This window comes from Drosophila eugracilis, unplaced genomic scaffold, assembly GCF_018153835.1.
Source record: "Drosophila eugracilis isolate 14026-0451.02 unplaced genomic scaffold, ASM1815383v1 contig_1858, whole genome shotgun sequence".
Classification (NCBI taxonomy): domain Eukaryota; kingdom Metazoa; phylum Arthropoda; class Insecta; order Diptera; family Drosophilidae; genus Drosophila; species Drosophila eugracilis.
In genome coordinates, this window is record NW_024572708.1 from 570,431 (window position 1) to 590,031 (window position 19,601).

The 19,601-nt window shown below is 40.6% G+C and overlaps 1 protein-coding gene across 2 annotated transcripts; it reads left to right on the forward strand.

Moving 5' to 3' along the window:
• The first annotated feature begins 6,624 nt into the window (after positions 1 to 6,624).
• LOC108110025 lies at positions 6,625 to 11,320 on the forward strand. 2 transcript variants are annotated; one of them, XM_017218869.2, is made up of 4 exons: positions 6,625 to 6,796; positions 9,060 to 9,640; positions 9,688 to 10,273; positions 10,342 to 11,320. In XM_017218869.2, the coding sequence occupies exon 3, from the start codon at positions 9,709 to 9,711 to the stop codon at positions 10,069 to 10,071; it is 363 nt and encodes a 120-aa protein (XP_017074358.2). In that variant the 5' UTR covers positions 6,625 to 6,796; positions 9,060 to 9,640; positions 9,688 to 9,708; the 3' UTR covers positions 10,072 to 10,273; positions 10,342 to 11,320. The 2 variants fall into 2 exon arrangements, with proteins under 2 accessions (XP_017074358.2, XP_017074357.2); XM_017218868.2 differs by having other exon boundaries at positions 6,640 to 6,796; positions 9,708 to 10,273.
• Positions 11,321 to 19,601: the final 8,281 nt, after the last annotated feature.

Here is a 19,601-nt window from a genome sequence, read left to right on the forward strand (position 1 = left end):
TTTGTTTATTTTAAAGCTTTTTTAATCATAAAAACTTGTCTAAAATCTTAAAAATAAATATATTGACTTAATTTTAAATATCTAATAAAATTCTCTTTACCAAAAAACCTTCCAAAATCCCAACTAACTTCGAAAAACACTAATTAACTGCTGTAAAATCAAATTTAAATAATATTTCCCTTTAAATAACCCCTAAAAAACTTGTAATTAAAATAATAAAACATTTTTAGTCAAATAAATACACAAATTTTGCACCCAAAAAATATAACAAACCCATAAATCTCGTTGAATAGTTACCACTGCGAGGATTTATATCGCATTTATCCTTTTATCCATTTATCCTGCATACTCTGCTAACCCCCCTGCGCATACCCTCTTCTCGGACTTGTCCTGGGACATCTGACAAAACTAAACGGGGCAAAAAACCAGATGGGTGGCGAAAGCGGGGAAGGGGGTGGTGGCAGTGTTGGGACGACAACAAATCGCTTTGGGGAACAGAGGCAACAACGCGCAAACATTTTTCACAACTAAATGAAGTAATTTAAAATAATTATCAATGCTAATTTAATGAGGCCTGGGCCAAGGCGACCAACTTGGTTGGACCCGCTGCTCTGCAGGATATATGTTTACAGTTTTCCTTCTTTTTTTTTTTGTACTTTTTTACTCCCACCCCCTCTCCACCATCCTTTTGCGTAAAGTTTCTTTGGGCGTAAGCTGAGTTTTTTTTTTTTTTTTTGTATAGTTTTTATGGGTAGTAAAGCGTTGCAATTGAAATGCATGGCGTGGGCGTGGCACTTAGTGGCAATGTTCAAGCCAAGTCTAGACGATGTATATATACTCGTTATATATACATACATACAAATTAGCCAAGTTAAATTGGCTGAGAAGAGAAGGAGGAGGAGGAGGAGGTGCAGGATGAAGAGAAGTAGGCGAAACCGGGGCGTGGCAGTAAGCCAGGCTGATGAGAAATGCATTGGGAATCGTTTGCAGCGTCGACAAGTATGCAACATAAATTGTACAAGCCGCTAACGGTAATTGTTGCGCCGCCAACATGACGTATACGCGATATTTGCCTAGCTGCAAATGAGGCTGCCATTTTGCCTCTCGCTCTTGCTTCCGGTGTGTCTATGTGTGTTGTGTGTGCATATGGTTGAGTGTATATGTGTGTGTGTGTGTGGGATGGCGTGCTCAAGCGCCTGGAAAATGCCGCTAACGATGACGTTAACGTTGGCTTTTACCGTTGCCATCAGCGTTACTCTCCCTCGCACCTCCTGCTGTTCTACTCATCATCCTCTTCTCGTTTGCCTTCATACCCACCTCCCTCCACCGCTTCATTCTCTGGCCTCCTAAAAGCATGCAACAGCAATTTAAATTTTGTGCGCATTTCAATTTGCAAAATGTTGGGAAAAAAAAATGAAAAGAAGAAAAACTAAGAACGCTCGGCAATTAAAACCGTGTGCGGTAAGCAGTAAATAGGGAAGTAAAAAGAAGATATAGTATAAACTGATCAAAAAGGAAAATAAAGAAAAATGCAAAGAAATTCCTCTAACAAATTGTAAATAACTAATTATGTAAACGCTGCGCCTCAGTCAAAAAGTCAAAAAGGATATTTTCAATATTTAAATCAGTTTCAGTTGCCTGCGCTTAATTAACAAAACAAAGTAAACAACAAATGAAAAATAATACATACAAAGAAAGCCGCAACAAACATTTAAATATTTATGAGGATTTTATTTAATAATAATCTGGCGAAGGGAAATCGTGTAATTAATAAACTCACAAATATTTGACAATATCGCCCGCGGATGGCTTGGCTTGGCTTAATTACAAAATGATGAATAGACGTTGCTGGATTTTTAATTAAATAATTTATTTCCATGTTTAGATTATTTCTAATGCAGTATAATTGGCTTTGATTTAGGTTCTTGATTTATTAGTGGCTTTGGCTAAAGCTGGATTAAGTGGGGTATAGCAAATGTTGGAAAAACCAGCTATTTCCCTGACTAATTACTAACAAGTTGCTTGATTTAACTTAAGAAAACCTTAAGACCCTTTAAGAACCTAACCCACTCTAAACTCCAAAGTTGTCAAACAAAACTATCTTTATATCTTAGAAAGCCAAGTGCCATGTGGATTCTCGTTGATTGAAACGTTGCAACATTGCCAACGCTTGGCATTTAAACTTTAATGCAATGGCCAAAAACCAATGGCCGAGGGAAAATTGCGCGCGTAGAAAAGCGGAAAAGCAGGGGAGAAAGTATAAATTGGACTGCAATGTGGCGAAAGAGGAAGGGAGGGGCGAAAGGGGACAAAAACGAACTGGTCAACGGGCAACGGGCAACGGCACGGCACAGCACGCACATTAAAAGTTCAAATGGTATAAAAATATAAAAATCCGCTTACGAAATTCTGAGGGCCAACGACAGAGAGAGAGAGAGGGAGACAGAGACAAAAGGCAACCGGCGAAATGGGGCAAAGACACAAGACTCTGTGTGGCAGTTAAAAGTGGAATAGTAACGGACAAAATAATGCGACGATGCCCCTCGCAACGATTGCGAGTTTGAAGCTTTTGGGGGGGTTCTTTTTTTATTTTCATTCAGCAGGGTTCATGGGGGTTTCGAGGGCAAAAGACTATAATACTTGCAGTGCCAGAACATCCACAGTACACCGTTTAATAGGTACTATATATATATATACTTTTCACTGATCGATATCCATTCAGTTAGCCTTTCAGTGGGCTAGCATCTGTAGTTCGGAATATCTACTAAGATGAGAAGGATTGCAATCATAATATCACTTTTACTAGGGGACATTTTCGAATGGGGTTTTCCATGATAGGAAAAGCTAGCTATGTGGTCCTATGTTGCGCATTTTTTGTTGTAAATATTAAATTTTAAATCAAGGTAGTCCCCCTTAAGGCTTCACGGGGGTACTGTATAATATTAAATCTAAAAATTGAAGACAAATCCAAAGAATACTCCAAAAAATATGCATAAAAATGGATTTTAATAGGTAAACTAGTTACCAAAATTGCTTAATTTCGTCATATATTTAAACACCTTAAAACTAAAATAATATAAAAAATAAAAAAAGCTCAGCTTTCCGAAAAAACTAAACACAAAACCCAACTCCAAAAGTAGTTTGCCTGCAAACCAAAACCAAAACCAAGAAAATTTAACCCCCTCCCAACAACCTCTGACCAACTCTTCAGGGAATCAAATGGGAAATCTAGAAAACTAGAAAGTCTCCACAGGCTTGCATAACCGAAATCAAATACTTGCCCTCGAGCCCAGCTGACCTTCATCCAAACAGAGAGTCCCCCCTTGGTTAAGGGGGCGACAAATGTTATGCCAAACTAATTACTTGCTAAAAGCGCAAACAAAAGCCACAAAAATAAAAACAATGGGGGGCGTTTTTATCTCCGATCGCACACTTGACGACCTCTAACCTCTTGGTTACCCCTCAATGCTCCCCCTAACCACCCTCAACATGACGAAACAATGGCCCTGTGCCTGGTTCTGGAAAACAATGGCGGTCGTCTACGAACGGAAACAGGCTGGCTGGCAAAACACTCGAGAGCCAATCAATGCAAAATGTGTCCCAAAGTCAACTTGGCCCAGCATATAACAGAGGGCGTGGCACTACAGCACTTAGGGGCGGGAGGCCTGAGTTTAGCCCTATGCAAGGATATTTACTAATTAGTGCTTTTTGAGCGAGAAAAGGGGTGGGAAATGTGGAAAATTCGTATGGAAATCTTTCAAGTCTTTAACTTTTAAGTTTGTTATGTTATTTGAGATATATATATATGCTATAATCTGATATATATATGCTATAATCTGATATATATATAAACATATAGTGCGCTCAATTTACGCATTACGTAAACTGCAATGGCCAAAAGCCGATTAACGCTTAATTTAGTTGCCACATGAATACTTAATGGTAAGGCCAATTGGCCGAAAGGCAAGTTTAATTTATTAGAGTGGCCGGCTAAGTTTAGTCAACTTTTGGAAAATGCAAAATTAATTAGAAATTTAAAGTTTTGATATTAAAGATTAAATCAAATTTTAAATATTATTCACAGCAAATTTGAACTTCTTACTTAACAGTCAAGATCTCCAATTTAACCCCTGACCAATCCCCAATCAACCTTGGAATTGGCAAAGCCGCAAGTCGCATCAAGTTCCTTATGGCCAGGTCGGCCTGAAATCGGTAAAATTGGTTAACGAATAGCTGCACCTTTTGGCCAAGTGAATAAGAGAAGGCAGCAGCTATTGCCAGCTGGCTGCAGCTTAGCACCTGATTAGGTGAGCTTCAGGAGTCATTCCTGAGCCTGAGGATGTTGGTTGGGTGAAGGGGCTGCTGGGAGAGGCTGGTGTGAGAGGTCAGCGTCGCATTAAAGGCGTAACTCGAGTGGGATTCAGGGAATTTAGCAGTTCGATGCCCGAAGCTGTTTCTGTAGCTATCTCACTCTATATGGCTCAGCTGGGCTCAGCTGTTGGTAGCCAGGAAAAGGAGGACAGAGGACTGAGGACATGGGAAAGAGAACTGAGAACCAAGGACCAAGGACAACTGCCATTGTCCTGGCTCCTTATCGAAATCCAGTGCTGTCACTTGTCGGGCACTTCACGGCAGCCAGTGATCTCCCTCGAGTGTGTTGAACATACGCTTCTTATGTGAGTCCTTCTACGTTTTTTTTTTTTTTTTTGTTTCCCCTTCCCCCCTAGCTTTCCACCTCCTTTCTATCCTCCGTCTATGTTTGTTTATCCTCTGAGTCTGACCCCTGACCCCCGCCCTGGTAGAGGGTAGAGTTGCAGGGCACGGGGTTGCCGGGGCTTATACAACCACTCAGTGACACAAATAAAAGTAAACATGATAAAACCATTGAAACTTTTTCCATTTTCACTTTTGAGTGTGTTTGTATTTTGCTTCACTCCGCCTTTGTCCCTTTTTCACACACACCATATATATATATATATATGTATATATATATATATATATCTATATATATTTGTATGTATGAGTGCCTGGATTGCTGCTGCATCTGTGTGCGAGTTAATCTCAAGTGCAGCCGAGAGCTAAATATTTACCATTGGCGTTGACTCGTGCGCCTCTGCCGCCACAAACTCACAAACACATGACCAAAAGTCCCCACTGACCACGGCCCACTATCAACCAACACAGCCATCCCCCTACCGCCCACCCACTTTCTCCGCTCCTCCTCTTCACCGCCCGCCCGCCCTCCTCTTTCACTCCGCTGTGTTGACTTCTCGCTTATCATCGATGGCGCTGAGGTCTGTCCATCCAAACATGCATTCAAATGACCCGCACACTTGCCCCTCCCCTCGCTGACTGCCCACAGCCACACCCACTTTACCGCCCCTTGTTTACGCTTAACTAACAAGCCAAGCTAAAAGTTAGCTGACTGCAAGCCAGGACTTCCCCTTCCTAGCTCTTACTCCTCATCTCTCTCTTTTTATTTTTTTTACTTTCTTTCTTTTCTTCCTTTGCCATTCAAAAGAGTCCAGCTTGTTGTGCATAAATTGTTTATGTTGGCAACCCTGGTCCCGGGACTCGAATTGTTTTTGGATTTTCGATGCTGGTCTTCAGTAAGTTGGCCAACAAACAGGGCCAGAACAAAAGGTATAACGGCAAATACATCCATACTAGTGCTCAGTCGTTGAACTCGCCAGTGTGTGTGTGTGTGGCTGTGTGTGTGTATATTTTGACCTCTGGCAAGCTGCATCGAGAAGTCAATCACACAGCCAAGTTTGCAGATGATACGACTTTCAACGCCCTGGGCACACTTTATTTTCTTTACTAGCACTTTTTTGGGAGCTACGTGAACTTTTGAGGGTTAAAGGAAGCTCAAGATTTTACTTCATATCTGTGAAGATTTTAATAACAAATCTGGCAACACTGTTTTCAGACTTAACCTTAACCAGCATGGTTTTCTAGGGTTAACTATTGATTTTACTTAATAATAAAAAAAAAGATTCATCTTGTATTAAGGTTTATAAATGCTTTACCTTCTTAGTCTAAAAATATTAGTTGGAATTACAATAAGAAATCTGGTCACACTGCTTTCTGACTTAACCTTAATCAAGATGAGTTTTTAGGTTGTGTAGAAAGTTAAAGATTTTACTTAATAATACAAACTTAACGTTACTGCACAAAGGATTATAAATACTTTACATTCTTAGTCTAGAAACATATCTTAAGATTATTGTCAGACATCTGGCAACACTGCATTCAGACTTAACCTTAATCAAGATGAATTTTTAGGGAGTATAGAAAGCTTAAGATTCTACTTAACAATATAAACTTAATGTTAAACTTTAGTAACGTAATATTACTTTATAAATACTTAACATTCTTAGTCTAGCAATATCTCTAATGATTACAATACCAAATCTGGCCATACTTTTTTCTAACATAACCTTAACCAACATGGTTATCTAATAGGTATAAAAAGCTTTACATTTTGCTTAATAATAATAACCATTTTGCTCTTTTTCTTAGTCCAAAAACATCTGTTAAGATCAGAACAATAAGTCCGGCCACCCTAATTTCTCGCCCCACCTTAACCAACACTGTAAGAACGCTTTATAAAAACAAACTTACTCAGCACTAATCATCTGTCATTGTTTGTCAATTGGAAAACTATTAAAGAAAAAAGCAATCAACTTGAAAGGATAAAGAAAGATCGTATAGAGAGTTCATAAATTGATATTTTCCCATCTTAAAAAGCAACTTTGAGCATTTCTATAACCCCGCCAGTGTTTGCAATCGAAAGGTGAGCACTTTTTTAAGATCTTTCCAAGTCCAAAGATAGATTCAGCTAAGTAGACAAGTGAATATTCAACATTTTGACGGTTTTCACTGCGGCATTCACCTGGCTTCGGGCGAACACCCAACAACCAACACCCAATCGCAATCTCGTACCCTCCATCAAGCCACGAACTCGTGAATATTTAAAGGGCAGGCTTCAATATTTCAGCATCGCTCAACCTTGACAGCATTATGAAGTGAGTGCGACTGCAAGTTGGGCGATGGCAGGTTGCAGGTGGCAGGTGGCAGGTGGCAGTTGGCATTTGTGGGTGGCAATATGAAACGCTTGGCTGGAGCAGCGAGCGTTGCAGCGGATGCTGGAGTTAACCGAGGCGTGTAACCGAGGCAATACCCCTGCTTCCTGCTCCCTGCTACTACTCCTTCCCCTTCTGGGAGGCAACTGTCAAATCTTTCATGAAGACATAACTCACTTGCCGGTCCAATGAGGCGGCTCATTATGAACCGGATCCGGATATGGATACAGCTATGGCTATGGTTCTATGATTGGAGGACAACGGCATTTGAAAGAAGGCTAAGCCTTGTCCTTTTCACTACTCCCTTTCCCTCTTCATCCTCTGATAATACTCATACTCCATCCCTCTGCACCAAACTCCTCATCCATTGTTGGCCAAAAAGTGCACGTAACGATGTATTAATTAAGCTTCGACCGATGGCTCAATGGGTTTTGGTAATGCCATGACATGAAAGTTGGAACATTTTTGTGTTTAACATAAGTTCAGTGAGTTGGCAAAAATTTTCGCAGAACATTTAAACAAAAAAAAGGTAGCAGTGGGGGGTAAAATGTGGCAGAAAAATATTAAACGGTTGAAGTTTAAAGATATTTGTTTAGAAAAAAAGAAGATACTTGGGTTAGAGTTTGGCCTTAAGTTTGATAAGCCTTAAAACTCTCGTAAGAATATTTTTAATTTTTCTCTTGTTTAGTTTTTTAATTTTTAGTTTTTCCTTAAAACCTTGTAATTTAATCAAAAAGATATCAATTTCAAAGAGAGTTACTTCTGATTTCATTCTAAAACAGTTTGTAAAGGAATTTTTATGAAAGCTAAGTTAGAGTTCCTGAGTTTGCCTTCCAATATCTATAAATTTGATTTAAAAATCAATGTTTTCGGTGATAAAAACTCTATGGACTCCATAATCCATACCTAAATTTCCTTCTTAAAACCCATATTTCCCACAACCAACTGCTAGAAAGAGTATTTGATCTTTGACCTTCCATTCTTTGTTTACTTTCTTGCTTTTTCGCTTGCATTCCCGGAGAGTAGGAGTCAATGCACTAGCCTGAAGCTAGCTATCAATCAGGGCTTAAGAGCGAAAGAAAAAGGAGGTGACGGGGGCGAGAAAACTGGGAAAACTCGCTGCTCGACAATCATTTACCGAACAGCTTTTGGCTTTCACTTTTCACACATCCCGCAATTAATTTCCGTTTGATTGTTTGTCTCTGTCCGGAGGATTCCTCCTCTTTCAAAAAACCCCCCCATCCGGGAATCCTATTTGCTACTCACACACACACTCACACAGCGAATGGGATTTAATTGCTTTGGGGTTCCCTGTTGGCAGGACTTAAGCTCAGCTCCACCAGCTTTTCCACCAAACACTGCTTTTTCTCCACTGCAGTTTCCTCGCACTGCACTTGCCCTGCCCTGCCTTGCCTTGCCTTGCCTTGCCTTGCCCTGCCCTGCCCTGCCCTACCCCGCCTTGCCTTCCCTTTGCCTTGTCGTAAATAAAGAGCTGCTAAGCGCGGACACGAAGGTGAGGCATTGCAAGGTGCAAAATCAGATGGCAGTGGAAGCTGCCATGTCAACAACTTTGCCGTGAAAGTTTTATTTGTTCTGTTCATTTGCTGGGCGCTTTATGGCAAAGGCAAAAACATAATATGTGTGTGGTGGCATAGCATTCATAAGCAGCCAGGGTTGCCACGTTGCCATGTCAAAAAAATGATGAAGGGTATTACAGTTTTTAGTTGTATTTTTTCAGCTTATTACTTTTCACGGCATTAAAAATGCATAAATAATGCGCACTTCATGCTGATTATGGTCTAAAAATTCAAATTTAACTTTGCATATTAAAATAGTTTTTCTTTTTTAATAAAAATTTATTTTTTATAAAATAAAAAAAGGTTTTTAATCTATCATTTGTTTACCACAACGAATGTGACATTTACCATACAAATAATATTAAATTTAATTTATATATTTTTTTTTTTTTTTTAGAATTTCAGTTGGCATTGAGTTAAATGTCAGTCAACTGTCAGGCTGTATTTGACTTGGTAAATCCCAGCTAGGCAGTCAACACACACAACAGACACATTCGTACACACACACGTTTTACGTAAAAAACAAAAACAAAAAAAATTCAGAAGAAAAATCGAAAAAAAAAAAAAAAAAAAAAACAATAAACATTAAACAATAAAGAAACGGGGAAGAAATCATAATTAGCAACAAGCTAATCACTAGAAGAAGCCTACGAAGAACGGATCATTCTTTTTTTGTCAACGTACTAAAGAGACCAGAGGCCTTACGATATACCCAGATTTCTCTTTTGGGATCGCACAGAGACAAAGAAAGATCAAGAAAAAGAAGAAGAAGAAAAAACAAACCCAAAACCGGATTAAGTATACCAAATTCATAGGTTCAAAGTTCAAGTCAAGCCAAAAGGACCGAAAGAGTGGACACCGCAATACAGCCAAGGGCCAAAGAGGCCAAAAGGCTGCAACAGGGCCAACAGGTTTAGGCCACATCGACAACTGCTTCCAATCCGATTTCTTTTCCACTTTTGATAGTTTTATAGTCAGGTAAGTTAAGCTATATCTAAATTTTAATCTACTACAATTTGAAGAAGTTCTAACCTATAACTTTTAGTATGGTCATCAATCTGAATCCAGCAACTACTGCGGATGCCAATGCCACCGGCAATATTGACAGCTCTGGCAACTTCTTTAGCGGAAACGGAAACGGAGGCGGAAACGGAAACGGAAATGGCAGCGGCAACTTCAACGGAATTGGCGGCAACACCAACACCACCACCACCAGCAATCTAATGGGCATTATCAGTCATGTACTATTCGAAGGGAACGTCTATTTGCATGTAGTATATGCCGGTGAAATGAATGCCAAATGGATAACCCTATCGGAGGGTATGGCCTATTGTCCAACTGGCGTGGTTGCCTACATCAAACTGCAGCTAGCCGAGATATACGGTGTACCGATAGATCTTTTTTTTTAAAACAAAACTGATGATCAGGACAATCCGGAAATCTTGTGCTTTTGTTGTTGTGTCTGTGTGTGTGTGTGTGTGTGTGGGAAGGTATATTCCCTCCTTCCCTACCTCTACGATGGATAATATGGACTCGAATCTGTGGCACAATCGGCAAATTGAACTTTGACACCGTTTGGCTAAATCAAGAAAATCGGTATTCGGTTAATTGGTAGGTCGATATATATATATATATATATCAAGATATATCTGCTATCTTTCCCATTCTTTTTCTTGCAGTTGCAGTGCTCGCTCGCTCTATAATCAAAAAACCCAAATTTCAAATTCTGGCGTTTAATGCAAGTTTTTCGAAAGCCGACATTTATGCAGAATAGTTAGTATATAGAATAAGAATGACAACATCAAGAACAGCCGATGAGGCATACCCGAAAGATATGGATTTATGTTCGGTTGGATATGTAAAAAAATTAAACTGATTGAAGTTACTTCCCAGAGGGACGACGTATACTTTGATCACGGCTGGAGGCTAATTCGTAGGAATCTTAAAATAATCCATAAAAATCCCGAATAAATATTGTCCAAAACTTGAAATTAAAAGGTTTTATTTTGGGAATATGGATATGTAAAGAAATTAAACTGAGGGACGACGTATACTTTGATCACGGCTGGAGGCTAATTCGTAGGAATCTTAAAATAATCCATAAAAATCTCGAATAAATATTGTCCAAAACTTGAAATTAAAAGGTTTTATTTTGAGAATTGAAAATATTAGGTTATGGCTTTAGCTATGATACCTCTAACTTCTTAAAGAAGTGCATCAAAAAGAATTAAAACCAAAAACTAGCTGACTCTCTAATAAAAAGCGCCATCTATCGCTAAAGAACTTACAGAACTGCTATCCATCCATTTCTATCCTATAATTCCCAACTTGTTCTATCATTTTCTTTACAAGGCAACGTCCAGTTTCATACAAAACTCAACCAACAGAATTTTCTCTGTTTCGATTGGTTTGTTTTGGATACATTGAACTCCTAAACCCTCATCTTCTATACGGTCCACTTTCTGGTAGTTAATTAATACGGAGGATGATGATAGTAACTATAGTAGTTACTATTCTTCATTCATCCGTTTTAATTAATAACTAGACAGTGTTTCTGTAAAGAAGGAGAGCGCTTGGGAGTTAAGTATATCCAGTACACAGCTGATGCAGAAACCCAAAGGAGGCAAAGGCCCTGAAGATCGTAGTTCTCAGGGATGATATTTGAATCAATAACAAAAGAGATGGTCAGATCTAAAGACTATCATCATATCTAAGCTAAACAATAACCAAATTAGTCGCAATTTAATATTAATATTCCCTAGTCTTATCTTTGTAATCATAAACAAAGTCTTTCCTTTAATATTTAAACAAAAAAAGAAATCTTCTTAGCCATTGGCGGCAATTGCAGGATTCATTTACCTTGGCCAACTTGACCGACCACCACCTCACGTGCCCCTGTGGCATTTGTCAGCCGAATGGGCAAGGATGTGAATGTAGGGGAACGAAGATGGATGGTGTTGAGGATGGGAAGTTTAAGGAGCCTTTGCCACGCAGCCACAGACAGAGCCACACGGCGTATGCGTAATGCGGCCAGCCCACAGAATTTGGGCATTTCAATTGCAAATTAGCCAAAAGCCAACGTCAACGGTCACCACGCCCACGGTTAACCACCTCCAGCCCCACCCCTCTCAACACAACATTTTGAAGTGCGCCTCGGGTTTTCCTTGCTCTTTTCTTCTTTCTCTCCTTCTTGTGTTCCTCTGTGTGTGTGTCTGTGGCAATTTGAATGATTTATGTTGATTGCGTATAATTGCATGTTGTGTCCTTGTCCGCCCCCTTTTTGTGCCCAGGTGCGTTTGCCGGCCACGTGACAAATTCAAATCCCCGCCACTGCCAGTGCCACCTTGTTTTTTTTTTTCTTTCTCTCTCCACTCCCATGGTATTGTCATGTTGCTTTTGGGGTTTTCCACTTGCCATTTATCCCCAACCCATCACCCATCACCCATCCCATTACCCACTTTCCCATTTTCCGCTTTTCCTAACCTCAGACATTCTGTGGCGCATTGTTGGTGCTGCTTTTATGACGCTCCATCTGTCAGCGGCTTGTTGGTTGGCTTGACATCCCATTCCACCAGGATAAACATAGGATCCCCACATAGACGCCCAGCCAAGGGCTGCTTATCTAATTACGCGCCCAAAAGCACGCAACACAAAAATGCCAACCAAGTCGAGCGATGGGCGACGGGCGACTAGCGACCAAAACTTGTCTTTTGCGGCACGACGCTTCATTTTTCCTAATGCCACCAACGCTGGAGGAGGAAAGTTCATTGCCTGGTGTATAAATTTGTGTGTGTGTGTGTGTGTGTGTAGGGGGAGGGGGGAGGTAAGAAAAGCCCGGAAAAATGCGGTGGGTCAGGATCTGTTTGTGGAGTATGGCTGACTTTTTGCCAAATGGCAGGCGCTCGCGCATTTATTTCGCTTGTAAACGAGCACAATTTGCAATTTGAGCGCGTCCGCTTTGCGTGGTGTTGTAGTGGTAGTAGTAGTAGTAGTAGCAGTTGCCTCACTTTCTCTCTCCCTGACCTTTCCCCTTTTTGCCTTTTATACACACACACACACACGCGAAGAAGAAAAAAGTAACTGGGGTGTGGGCTGTCCGTCCTGTCAGCCATTTGCAATTGAATATTTATTTGCATTGCCCTGGGTTTGTGCCGTGTCGGGTGTGGCGCGCAACTAAAAAATTATTACGCATACGCAGCGTTGTCAGCAGGACGAAAAAAAATACAGTAAGAACAACAACAACAACAACAAGAACGTAACGAATCAAATCACATGAAAGGAAAAGGCGCAGCACTTTTTCCTAATCAGGCAAAGTGGAAACAGAATTTTCGGTGCTTTTTTTTTTTTCAAAGGAAATTTTCCGGGTTTTTGTGTGACAGCCAAAGGTCAAAGGGGTTTACTTTGATGCCAAATGTTAAAATGCACTATGGAATTAGTTATATAATCTTAATTTATGATATATTTTGGTTTTTACTTTACTTTCATTAATTTTTGCTAGGAAAAGTCTGATACTTTATCTTAAATCTTTCATTTTTTGTTAACAGAACTCATAAACTATGTTGGGCACACTAATCTTGAAAGTTTACCACACTAATCCTTCTTTCTTTCCAATTCCTACCCTCTATCCCTCCCCTTAATTAGTTAAATATAATAAGATGCAATGAAAATGAAATGCTCTGTTTTCTGATCACATTTTCGGGCACTGGAATTATAATTGATACCAGCGAACTTCCTGTGCCCTGGTCACACCAATTACGTGTCATCCGGCAACTTGAAATGCGGGGCAATCGGAAGTGGTGCTGCACTGCTGAACCACCGACCAACCCTGGCCAATGCAAAAGGCAAGCTAATAAAATGTACTTTATGCTCGAACGTGCGTTGACTGCCGAATCAAGCTGCCAACCAACCAACCCAAAAAAGAAAAGGAGAAAGAGGAGGTAGAGAGAAAGTGGAGCGCAGCATCGAGCGATATCTCTTGTTTCGCCTGGCATTACGACAAGGCTGCCTAATTATAATTTTGCATTCTGCTGCCGCATGCAAAATTCATGAACGGAGAAGGAGCTGGAGTAGGAACAGGAACAAGAGGAGAAGCAAGAGAAGGAATGTCATAGCATTTTGCTGGCCGCACCACCGAATGTTAACATAAAACTTGACAACATCCTGTGCAAAATGTGGGGTCAGCTCTGGGGGTCAGAGGTTGATCAAAGTGAACACATCAACGTTAAGCGTTTTATGGCCAAAATGTGCGTTTCATTTGAACGGTCCTGGCTGGACCTGGCCATGGACCTGGCCATGGACCGCTCCCTGCGTTTGTCGTTCTTGTTTTTCCTTTTACGCTGATTCGCGCAACTTCCAGTGCCACATCCACTTCCGTTTGCCTTCCTCTTTCCTTTTCTTTTTTCTGCAAATGTTGCAAATCTTCGCGAAAAACTTGTCGTAAAAATATTTCCATCAGCCAAAATAAAGCAGGAGCGATGTGGGATGTCGGGATGTGGATGCGGATGCGGATGCGGATGAAGATGAAGCTGGTTGCAAGGACCTTCTGCGAGGGGGGGAGGGCATTGCTGAGGGGGCAGATAAGCACAGTATAGCTCGCCAACGTTCGCAATGAAGCAATGAAACTGGCAATAAACAAATGGCACAAACGGCAACGGATGTGCAGAAGAAGAAAAAAAAAAAAGTAAGCAAAAAGTACAAAAGAGCTGTGCGAAAACACACGATATGAATGGCCAGCGAAATGGCAGTTACCCTGCATTAAATTTAATAGTTAGGTTGGGATTTTCCCGATAATACAATTTAATTTAATTACAAATTACTATTTTTTAACTATAAAGTTTTAAGTTTCAAAGAATTTAATTTAATTTAAGTCCCCTTAAATACCAACAAAAAGCGTCACAATTTAAGAGATTCGAAACTTGAAGTTTTCATATTTTAAGCTGCAGTTTGGGTTTTGAAAAGTTTTTACTGAATGCCTGGGCAAAATTCTGCGCAAATTACCGAACAGCAAGGGTATAAAATGAAGATCCAGCTGCGATGGCACAAAATGCCACCGGAAGACGACGTCGCGGCGCCAAAAGCAAAAGGAATCCTTCGGTACGAGCCGGGAGGAGAGATAGAGAGGTTGGTGGCGGCGAATTTATGAAGCATAAGCTGCATAAACATTAAGATTACATAAACGTCGACGGGAATCCTTTGGCAGGACAACGACACTCGGCAGCGATGAAGACGAAGATGAAGAGACCCCAGAGGAGAAAGAGCAAGTGGAAGTGCCCTAAAAAGTAGAGCAGGGTTTAAGGTGGCATTAGCGTGGGAGGGGGTTGTGGCAAGGCAAACAAGCGACGCTTGCAACATTTTAAGTGTCGATAATTTGGTAGTAGGTATTCGTTCTCTACCCAACAACAACAACAACTACCATTTTCCGAGGCGTTTCCACGCTTAAGTCTCATGCATATGCATTAATGCAGACAAAGATGGCCATATTCAAGGCGAAAGAGATGGGGGCTAAAGCGAAGAGAAGAACAAGATGGCCTGCATTTAAACCTTTTTGCATTTTCAACTGCCCGCTATTTGCATTTCTCTGGGCCAGGGGGCAGGGGCCAGGGAAAATGAAATAAATGTAAATTTCAACACCCCAACCCAGTCAGCATTTTCACCAACGAAATGGAAGAATCGGCCAGATATATATATACCCATACATATATTCAATGACCGTAAAAGCAAGTCGTGATATAGCATTTTATGCTTAACTTTAGATGTGATATAAAAATCAAAGGAACTTAAATTTCAAATTCAAACCTCTCTTCACTGACCGAAGATAAAATGGCCTTAATGCCAGCTCCAGCTAAGCAAATAAAAATAAAACCGAATGTTCTTCGATTAAAACTAATACCTTGACCGGTGATGGCGGCTTCCACGAATTCTCAGCGAATCAATTAAATGCTGCCCCCTCTGCTTCTGTGTGTGTTTAGCAATATTGAAATACCGCCCCACATTTGCCATGTTCTCTGTGCCACCCAAAGACCCACAAAAAAAGAAAAAACAAAAAAGAAAACAGACGTAACCCCGCCCTGGGAATGCAATACCAAATGTGGGCTTCATGTATGTAATGGCCTTGGGTGGGTGGGGCGAGCAGCAGCAGCAACGGCAGCACTGGGGATGAGCAGCGTCAGTTGCTACGTGATTTGTTTGCCAAATTGTGGCAAATGTGCGAATGTATCTGCAACTCAATTAGTGCAGAAGTAGCGTTTGCGGTGTACAGAGGAAGAGTGAGAGAGATGTGGTGAGGGTGAACGGGTGAACGGGTGAACATCGACCAACCACCCACCACACCCATCGCCTTTGGTTTATTGAGTTTGCATGACCCTAATTTAAAGATGATTTAAAATTCCCGCAGCGAAATTAACCAAACATCGGGCAAATAATGGGGGGTCAAGCATGGCGAGCGGGGGATTTATTGCCCAGCCTGGCATTGGACGCTAATGCGCCGCATTTATCATGGACATGGCGACTGTGACTGTGACTGCCGCTGCCGCTGCCGCTGCTACGACTATGACTCCGACTGGAAAACCCGGCGACGTCGACGATGGCGACGCAGCGCTAATGGTCGCCACTTGGCCGACATAAATTATGCTTAATCAGGAGGCACGGCTGAACGAGCGGAGGAGGCGATACTGTTGGATGGCGGCGGAAATCCTTTAATCGAAACAACAACCAGATACATGGCCAATCATCAGATACAGATCCCCAGGATCCTAGGGGTAGCCTTGGAAACTTGCAGGCGGAAAAATTCAAATTGAAAAGAATGCGATGATGAATGGGAATGCAGGGGCAGGGCAGGGACATCTGAACTTAAGCAGCAGTCTATAAGGATTTAACGAAAGGACATTTATGCGAAAAGGTCTCTTTATTTGGATAATACGCAGTCAATAAGGATTACGCTGGAAGCTGTTTATATTTTAAATTCGTAACGTACATGACTTCGAGAAGGTTTCTTCATCTGGAAGGTTTTCTCATTCTTCTGAAATTTATTAAGAAATTTATATTAAAAGAACTACTTAAAAGCTTTAACGAAACAAGAAAAATATCTATCAAAGTCTAGTTAAAAATCATACTATCTACGTATCTTCCTAAACATCAGCAATTTTCCTTCAACTTTCCCCACACTCCCTTCTTTAAAGGATGGAAAATTCCGCACACGTTTCAATTACCGGCCTGCGGATTTATGCCGCGTTTAAGCCACCTAAATTGTCCACTCCCCACACCGATACACCCACCCAGTCCAACGCATTCCGGACACATCAACAACAGGAGCCACATAATTTGCCGACAAGTCCGCAATATCCTTGTCTGGGTCAAGCAGCAATTTGACTTTGGCTAAACTCATTGATCGACCAAACCGAGCCAAATCAAATCGAAGCCAGAGTGAAAGACAGGATTCGAAACCCATCACTGCCACCACACCACCCACTGCCTCCTCTTATCCTACCACCTACACCATCCTTCTACCATCTATCCATCCAGCAAATACCATCGAGGCTACTATAGCCGCCATCATATCATGTCAATCAAGAGCAGCAGAAAACACTTTAGCCTCGGCCAAGACAAGACGGCGACAGGCGATGCTGGAGGCGTCAACATGGCAAGGCGGTAAAGAGGAAGCCGTTATTGGGGGTCTTTCCAAAAGGAGGGAGGAGTAGCGGGATGAGGAGTGTTGCTTGTCCCAAGGCGGTTAAAATGGTAGGGTGAGAGGTCGAGCTGCGGGGTGGAGGTAAAACATTAAACTAAGCTGGCAGCCAAATGGCAAACTAAGTGACGAAGCCTGCGCGAGCCATTAAGAGCATTCGTGCCCTTCCATTTCGCCAGGACAAGTACACAACTACCATCGAGTTGGGCAAGGATGTGCTTGTACATTGGAAATAAAATGCTTTTCTTATATTAAAAATAAGTTAAACCAACTAATTAGTGGGATTTAGTAAGGTTTAAGGTAAGAATTTAGTAATAAATCTTGGGATTTATTTTACTTTTTTAACTTTTAAACTTAAATTTATAGAAAAATCAACCTGAAATGTAAGAAATATGTTTAAAAAATCAAATAAATATTAATTTTAACGATTAAAAATATTATTTCTGAATCGAAATGATAAAAAAAATATAGAATTTGCTTAGTTAAAAGCAATTTCTATGATAAAAAAAACAAAAATAAAAATAAAAACACTAAAAAGAAATACTTAACTGCTAATAATACAAAATTTAACACAAAATTTTTCTAGCCATGTAATGCTATGCCACGCCCATGGCAGCATCATGTAGCTCGCCTTTGTTTGCTGCAAAGTATGCAACACAAAATAACAGAAAACAAAAATAAAATTGCTTGCCGCCGCCCGATGCGTGTACAAATGATATCATTTCCACTGGGCGTGGCCATCTGTCATGCATGCCCACACCCCCACCCATACCCAAGGACGTTCTAGATGCATTTCAAAAGGGGTAGGGGGGTTCTTGTAGTAGGGAGTAGTTTAGTTGAGTGCCAACACCCAGGTGGGTGGTGTCGACGGAAGTGTGAAAAAACTTCAACGAAAGACAGCCAACGGCAAATGGCAAAGGCAGCGATTTGAAAGAGATCCCCCTTCCCCTCCCCCTCCTAAACACACACACACATAGACATAGACAGAGAGACAAAAGGGGAGACATGAGAAAAGGCAAAGAAAGGAAATGTTAACAGCGGAAAAGCTCAACTGGAAAAGAATGGAAAATATGGGAAGAAGAAAAAAAGAAGAAGAAAAAGGCAAAACGGACGAAAAGTTACAGAAATGCAGTCGGCGGCGAATTCCTTAAATGCTTGGAACTTTACAAAGGAAAAGGAAAAGTCTTACATTAAAAACAGTTTTTAATGGCTTCAATATTGGGTTTGGCCTAGAAAATATTTAATAATAATTTATAATACTAATAAAATGCCAAAAAATGTATTAATTTTTAAGTCTAACGTTAATTAGAGGCTTTTTAATGTGAAAAATATAAGCCCAAGGTTGGTTTACAGACCTTTAACTTGATTTCTAAAGTCTTAAGTTAAAAGTTTAAATTTAAACGCTTTTTGCTTTACTTTTTTACAAATTTTTTCAGGAAACTAAAACTTACTTAACCTAAATCTCACTTTTCCTATCAGTTCCAAAAAAGAATTTGAATTTGAATATATTTTTCAGACCCCCCATCTGGGCATTACATATTTTCCAAAGAGAAAAAACCCCACCCGTTGTGTAAAACCCCAAAACACACTTTGATATCAAAACCCAAAACGGATAGATGAAAAATTAATATATACCCCATCTATATACATATATATATACCCCACCAAAGTCCATTCTGGTCACCTTTTTCTGTGGTGCCGCTTTGGACTAGGACACGGACTGGCCAGGACTGTCCTGTCCCCCCGATTCGATTCGATTTCGAGAGCGGGGTCCGGGTCCTTTAGATGTGTCGCCCCCCGGGGTCCGCTTTCATTGGGCAATTTATGGACGCGTTTTGGCCTTTTGCCGGAGTTTGTTTGGGTTTTGTTTGCGTTATCTTTTGCCCAGCTTTTTGCCAAAGCAAGTTCGAGTGGTTGCTGGAGGGGAGGGAGGAGGAAGGGTGCTTTAAAAAAAGATGAAATAATGGCCATACCCTAACCGAATCGCTACCGATCTCCCAGGTGGATATTTTAGGTAACCAATATAGTCGGGAATGAATGGTATTTGCTATTCCGCAGGAGCTTTGGTCTAGAAGTTAAACTGAGGGGTAAGTTTAACTTTTTTGTTAGAGTTTTGTTAATAAATATTTGTTAGTAATGATTAAGTATGCTAACTTTCTACAAAAATGATTTTTTTAAAATATTTTTTAAGAACTTAAAAGGCTTAGAAAATGTATTTTAATATCTGTTAAATTTTTGGTTTTAGGTACTTAAAAA

What these genes read in the sequence shown, in the direction of transcription:
- LOC108110025 (XM_017218869.2), top strand. Translation starts at nt 9,709, where the DNA reads ATGGTCATCAATCTGAATCCAGCAACTACTGCGGATGCCAATGCCACC.